A 7,154-nucleotide genomic window follows, 5' to 3' on the forward strand; every position below is an offset into this window, starting at 1 on the left:
TGTGGTCCGCACGTGTAACGACGGCACGTGACGCGGCCGCAGCACGCCCCGAGTTGCGTGGAGTGCGAGGGCCCACCCAACGCTGCTTGCAGCTTTAATTTTTTTTGTTGTTTGTTTGTTGTTGCAGAAATTAACTTAAGACACACACTACTGTGTGAACAATGAAACTTTACTTTGAACACGAGACACCCATTTCTTTAAAACACCTGTGAGTGCATTTCATTACAAATCTGCTTCAGTCTTTTTTTGCTATATGTGAATGTCTGCATATACAGGTGTTACAGTGACATTGGTGGGGCGACGTGTCTGTGCAGAGTCCAAAGGACAGAACATTTTGTTTAAAAGTAGCATAAACGGAAGTAAATCTAAAAATCATTCTTACCTTTTGTTGTAAAGGACAATAAAATAACCTTTAATATCTTGAAAATCTAAGAACAGATTAACATCTGAAGGTTGTGTGTGATTGCAGATGTAGAAGAGACTTACCTAATGTTTGTTAAGTCTTGATTTGTCTACAGAGTCCCCTTCACTTGTCCAGCTTGTCTTTATTCAGTTCTCCATTTTCTGTTTCACAAATGTCTCTCTTTACTTGTTTACACTGGGCACCTGTTTGTACACCGCAAAGATTTCGTCCAGTCTCAGCACCTATCACAATGCAGTACTGGTGTGAAGTGCTCTTATACTTGTGTGTCACACCTTGTAGTTGATTGTACATTGACAGTTAAACAGGTTCAGTGTTTGTTTATCACGTCCATCATACACATTATGCAAAAGTGTTTTTCCTCAGTATGTAAACTTTCAAATGTCCTTCTGGGACAAAATGCAAATCCGTATTTCAGTATTCAGTATTTCCTGAAGCTGTAGGGAATTATTGATGATGACATAGATCAAAATAATAGTCGGACTTGAGATAGATGCCTAAATTAATCTATTGCTCAAAGCTGTTTAGTTCCATATGAGGGATTTGTCATGAATTCATAAAATCTACATGAAAAAGATTTAAATTTCAAGATTTGGAAATATTTTACTTTTATTTCTTACTCCATTGCATTCGATCTCTAATGTTTTACTGATGTGCCACAATAATTTAATGTTTTTGAGTTTAAATATCATCATTTGAGTTTTTTTCCCCAAGCAAATATTGATATATGTGACTGCAATTAAATCAGCACATATGTTTCTGCCACTCCATGAATATTCCTTAAGATCCACCCCTGTAGCCAGCATGGACTGGGATATAAAGTATAATGAGATCAGACAGGTATGATGGGGCGAGCCCATTTACAATTTTATGAGCCATCAGAAGCAATGCTTTCTTTGGTCCTTCCTTCTTTGTTATGTTTAAACAAAATAATTCCTCTTAATTACATTCTCCTATTATCACAGTTTAAAAGACTCATCAAAGATTCATTGTCATCTCGTCAGAGTTATCACAGGGTGGCGTTTTTGTGTATTTCGAATTAGAAACTGTTCTGCAGGTTCAGTTTATACAACCCCCAATCTATGCAAATGTTTTTTCTACATGTATAAGACAAATGAAAACTTTATTCTAATGCACCTGAAGGGCATTTTTTCTCCTGTGACAAACAGCTCATGGAGGTAGTAAAGATACTTCTCTCAGTGCCAGTTTGCTGCAACTTATGTCAGTTTGTGTACTGCTTGGTTTCTGATGCTCTGAGGAATGCAGGGTCAACAGGAGCCCACAACTAAATTTAGCTCTCGAGTAAGTGTCCAACGGGGCCCCATTGGACATTTTGAGGGTGTAGTCCACAGTCAGGTGTTGTTGTATTGGATAGGTGCTTGTAATATTTATTATTTACATCCTACAAAATAATGCAATAACACCACAACCTATAGCATCAACAAATACCCCATCACAGTTATTAAGTTATGCCAAGGAGTCGGTTACATGTGGGCCACAACTTGAGCCTGTTTTTTAAAAACCTATATCTGTTTACATTCAGGCAAATTAGCACCATTAATCATGCCAAATTAATTATTAGCAGCTTCTGTTTGTAATGTACCCATTATATGATTCTCAGGCAAACTCCGGAGTTCTTAGGTGGCATCTATTTCTATGATTTATGATTTGTTAACAATGGACAGAAAGAAGTGTGATTTTAGACATAAATTGCTTTTAACCGCCTCCATGATCTTTGTGTCACGGCTGCTGCAGCTCCCACTGCTGACTGACTTAATCAACAGTTTACATTAGATTGTGCAAGATGAACTGAATTCAGTAAGTGAACCAAGTATGTTGATGCACTCCAGACCAGCAGGTGGCAGAGGCGTGAATTTGGCTTTTCTTTAGTTCATGTCTGCTACTTTAAACACCACACAGCCGGCTGTAGAGAGTACTTCCTGTTGTCTGCCCATTGAGACGTAAAGGAAAGCATATGCATTCTGTTTTGGCCTATGTGAGTCAGTTAGTTTTGCATACTTACTGTATTATTTTGGCTTACATTGTTAATGTAATAGTAGCATCTTCTGAATGTGTGTGTGAGAAAGGAATAGGCAGAAACACAGCCTGTTTTGGTGTCTGGATGCACAAGCTTGATCATTTGTGAGTGAGGTAACTGCATTAATATGTATGTTGTGTTTTACTTCTGTAGATGTTTAAGGTTGAGCTGATTTTAGCTACTTTATACTGTTAGGTAGTTTACTCTATTACAGTAAGATCATCGTATGTGTTGGGAGAACTACAACTTCGAAGAACCAACTTTCATGAGCTCAGAAAAACAAACAGCCCTGTGTTCAGTTTGTGATAATTCATTTTCCAGCTAATCCGAGAGAGTTTTAAACAGTTTATTTACCTTAATAAGTAGGAACTTTTCCTCAACCCTTAAAGGAACACTTCTTCCTTCAATTTAGAAATCTAAATAGCCTAATTTGGAGATACATTGTTTTTTCACTGGACAGGAGGGGTATGAAAAATCTGAAAAGTAACATAAGCTGTCAGACAAATGTAGAGAAGTGAATGAAAAAACTCCAGGAAAGTACAAGTACCTTGAATTGGTATAATATTTGATCACTACAGTGTGCTTCCTCTTTACGGATCAGCTCTGACTGGAAATGAAACAGGAGTACCAGGATCTCATCCTGCAGGCGTGTGGTGCTTCCTCCCTGCGTGTTGGAGCAAAGATCCAGACTCTGTGGAGCGGTTATGGGGAGATAGTCAGGCTGCACCTGGAGGGCTGCGACCGGCCCTCCGTGGTCGTCAAACACGTCAAGTTTCCAGAGGAGGCCGAGCACCCTGGCGGCTGGAACACGGATCGCTCCCACAGACGTAAAGTGAGATCCTACCAGGTGGAGACACACTGGTACCAGAACTATTCCACCAATCAGAGCTGTCGGATTCCTGCCTGCCTGGCCGCCTGTTCCCACGGAGACGAGATGCTGATCGTGCTGGAGGATCTGGATGCTGTTGGTTACGATCAGAGAAGGTATAACCGCAGAGCATTTTGTATGAAGTACATGGTAGTCTGTAGCTCTGCAAAGTCTAGGCCATCAAATGACTGGACAAATACTACATTTCCATTAAAGTGATGCAGTTTAACATTTTTGAGGAGGTGAAAAAAGGTTTTTGAAAAGCATCCAGATTCTGCATCATTCTAGTCTTCCGACCACTCAAAGTGCTTTGCACTACATGCCACAGTCACCCATTCAGGCATTCACACACTGATAGCAAAGGCTCATTAGAACAGAAATTAAATCATTCATGGCACAACATCGGTGCATGAATGTGTTTGAATGTACAAGAAATAAAAAATAAAAGTGAGAAATACATATGTCTCTATCTATAGAGCCAGTGTTTGGTTTGTCTGTTCTGGGCTACTGTAGAAACATGAGGACCTCTGTAGATAAAACCAGCTCATTCTAAGGTAACGGAAATTAAACTATTCTTATTTTCAGGTGATTATAAACTAATGAAAACATACTTATGAATATTATACGACACTAGACCTTTTAAAGATACACTGCCTTCAATGTCTTCAGGTTGTTAAAACTCCCAAATTTCCCAAAACAATACTGAGGACAGGTCCCCAGTGTCCTCAACTGAAATTGAATTGAAAGCCTTTATTGTCATTGTACACAATACAATGAGATTTGGAGGTAGCTACAGTCCTGTGTAGGAAAGCATTTTTAGGCCTGGGCTTTCATATTTTATAAGGACAAACATTTCTTTGCAGTTCACTAGATGTCGATGGAAGCACCCTCAAAACAAAATCACAAAGTGAGTACTGCGAGAGTGTCATTAAAGGGATAGAGATGATAAGAATAAAGACATTTCATGCTGGATAAATAAGGTTTTTGGTGTTTCTTTGTAGGACCAGCGTGAAGGACAAAGAAATAAAGGCTTGCCTCAGCTGGCTTGCCCACTTCCATGCTCTCTTCCTGGGCGTGGCTCCGGAGGGCCTGTGGCCTGTCGGTACCTACTGGCACCTGGAGACCCGGCCAGACGAGCTGGAGGCCATGGACGACGCCAAGCTCAAAGCAGCAGCTGGAGATATCGACCGGATACTCAACGACTGCCGCTTCAAGACCGTCGTTCACGGAGACGCCAAGTTAGCCAACTTCTGTTTTTCTCAGAGTGGAAAGGAGGTGGCAGCTGTGGACTTTCAGTATGTTGGTGGTGGCTGTGGGATGAAAGACGTGGTGTATTTTTTAGGAAGCTGCATGGAGGAGAGGGAGTGTGAAAAGAGGGTACCGGGCCTGCTGGACTTCTATTTTACAGAACTAAAGCTATCTGTGAAAAAAGATGTGGACTTTGCTGCCCTGGAGAAAGAGTGGAGGGAGATGTTTGCGTTTGCCTGGACGGATTTTCATCGTTTTCTACTCGGATGGATGCCTGGACACTGGAAAATCAACCGGTACAGCAAACAGTTGACCAAGGAGGTTCTGGGCAAACTGAAACTGTAACCAGAAGCAAAAAGACCTTTTAACTCCAGACAACCAGAGAACTGAGCGTGTGGCTAGAAGGTGGCAAGTTTGAATGGAAATCTGCAGTGAATCCCTCACAAACACGCACTCCTCAGTCCTTTCATCACCTCTGTGCAGTGAAGCATGCAAATCAGACTGTTTCTGGATTAATAAAAGTTTGTGTAAAATGCTCTGACTTTTCTTTCCTACACTGCAGCTCTTCTGTCTGTTTGCCTCATGCACCCACACACTTTGGTTAATGAATGTCATTATGTGAAGTGAAAATGTCGTTTCGGAGGTTAGGGTTAGGTTTACCGTGTGTTGAATATATTTGGCTCGTGAACTAAACATATATTTAGTAGTCAAAAAATACAAAACACCTTTTTGTCTTTTCCAGTAGCAGAAATGTCTGCTGTATCCTGATTAGGACTATTAGCTGTATTATTACTGCACACTGTATGTTTGTATCACATACTGAGTTTTGACTACTCTTCCACAGTATTTGAATAGTGCCACAAATTTTCATGGCTGTAAAGAAAGCAAATGTGACCATAGAGATACAATTGTTGTATGTATAAGAAATGTGACCCCAGTAGTTGGAGCTTGTTGCACATTTACTATTTATGATAACTGTAATAAAACATTTGACTCTAAAATAGCCACAGAGAGGGTTTTAAATTTATTATATATATGATTTTTGATTGCCTAAGCACAACTTTGGCAGTAATAGGCCTACAGTAAGAAATAATAATACAGTTTAATAAATTCCCACTCACAACACCTTTCCTCCCGTCAGTTGTAAAACAATGTGTTTAAAACAGGAAGTTAATACATATTTTAATGATCTTTTGTGGCCATATTTTAGACTAAGTGATAGACTTAAATTCATTGAACAAAAGACATGTATTTGGAAACATGTTAACAAGTTATTATTTTCTGATGTCACCTTAAGATATTTCTATCCAATGCTTTACTACTGTGCCACAATAATGTCATCCTTTAAATCACTTCTTAAAACATATATCCTTAAAATCTGCAATATATTTTACCTGTTTTATTGTTATTCTTTTTTCTTATTCTACCTCACGTCTATATGATTTTAATTGTCTGACTTTATTTGCCTAGTGCCTTCTGACATGTCTTCAATCCTGGCTCCAGCCATGTAAGGCCCTTTGTAACTTTGTTTTGAAAAGTGCTCTATAATTAAAGTTTATTTTATTATTATTATTATTATTATTAAAGATGTCAAATAACCTCAGGAGTATTTTATAGATCCGCCGCTGCTTAAAACATAACAGAGAACTACAAAATCAATGCGCATGTCGTCACACTCAGCGGTGCTTAGGTGTCGCCTAGCAACCACGTCGCTAAAAAAACAAACAACAACAGCTTCCTGCAAGCTAGAAAAATATAATATAATACAGTGGCATTATTATCAATCACTGCGTCTGATCTCTCATCAGCTTATTTTTTATTTATTTATTTATGTATTTATTTATTTATTTATTTATTCTCTGATCAGCTGTTGCGAAGAGGGTGGTGACGTGGCTTCCGGTCTCACACCCGACATTACAACAACAAGGCAGCCGAGCCGAGCCGAGCTGGGAGAAAGAAAGAAAGAAAGAAAGAAAGAAAGAAGGAAGAAGACGGTTAAACAGGTAAACACACTAAGGGAAGCTCTAATAAAGCGAGAATGTGACGTTTGCTTCGCGGACTATTTAACGTCAACTCGGTGAAACGCTTCGACCGGACGCGACCGAGTTCTCCAAACGACAGCTAACGTTAGCCGCTTCATGACAAGGGTCAAAATATCGACGTTAACCCGCCTTACAGGAGACACTGTCCCGGGTGGGTGCGGGTAAGACGGGGGGGGGATCCTGAGTTCAGTTAGCACGAAGTCTCATTGTTTGTCTCGACTCCGGCTGGTTCACGTTTAGTTTTCACAGTTCACTGTAAATGTAACGCAGGTGTTAGGAAGCAGATTTCCCCATCTTAAATACAGAATACATGGTTTACTGTTAACTCTGTGTGTTATCTATTAATGTATGTTATTTTATGGGCAACGAGTCCCGTTTAAAAGACCAAAAAGACCTGTTAATTGCAGTTAAAGAAGGACCGTGTGTGAGGCCAGTGTCTTTATATTCTGTAGCTTATTCCTTTGTGGTATTTGGTTTCATTTGAGTCCAAAAAGACTATTTTAAACACATAAATGACTCACAGCTTGGTACTGGGTA

General features: G+C 39.7%; 2 protein-coding genes across 9 annotated transcripts in view; both read left to right on the top strand.

Annotated features, from left to right (window-relative positions):
* Positions 1 to 2,347: 2,347 nt before the first annotated feature.
* Positions 2,348 to 5,550, top strand: pkdc (protein kinase-like domain containing). 6 transcript variants are annotated; one of them, XM_035673190.1, is made up of 3 exons: positions 2,348 to 2,417; positions 3,061 to 3,443; positions 4,329 to 5,548. In XM_035673190.1, exons 2-3 carry the CDS (start codon positions 3,073 to 3,075, stop codon positions 4,918 to 4,920), a joined length of 963 nt encoding a protein of 320 aa, XP_035529083.1. In that variant the 5' UTR covers positions 2,348 to 2,417; positions 3,061 to 3,072; the 3' UTR covers positions 4,921 to 5,548. The 6 variants fall into 6 exon arrangements, with proteins under 6 accessions (XP_035529083.1, XP_035529085.1, XP_035529086.1 ...); XM_035673192.1 differs by having other exon boundaries at positions 2,353 to 2,417; positions 3,038 to 3,443; positions 4,329 to 5,550; XM_035673193.1 differs by having other exon boundaries at positions 2,369 to 2,572; positions 3,038 to 3,443; positions 4,329 to 5,550.
* A 947-nt stretch (positions 5,551 to 6,497) lies between these two features.
* Positions 6,498 to 7,154, top strand: part of herpud2 (HERPUD family member 2) — a 9,124-nt gene continuing 8,467 nt past the window's right edge. For 2 of the 3 annotated variants that reach the window (XM_035672277.1, XM_035672279.1), the window contains exon 1: positions 6,498 to 6,578. The gene's annotated coding sequence lies outside the window, so the exon portion shown is untranslated. Of the gene's footprint in view, positions 6,579 to 6,653; positions 6,779 to 7,154 lie in introns of those variants that run through there. The other variant, XM_035672278.1, reaches the window with a different exon arrangement.

This window comes from Morone saxatilis, unplaced genomic scaffold, assembly GCF_004916995.1.
Source record: "Morone saxatilis isolate NCDOM2014 unplaced genomic scaffold, NCSU_SB_2.0 Contig24, whole genome shotgun sequence".
Taxonomy (NCBI): domain Eukaryota; kingdom Metazoa; phylum Chordata; class Actinopteri; family Moronidae; genus Morone; species Morone saxatilis.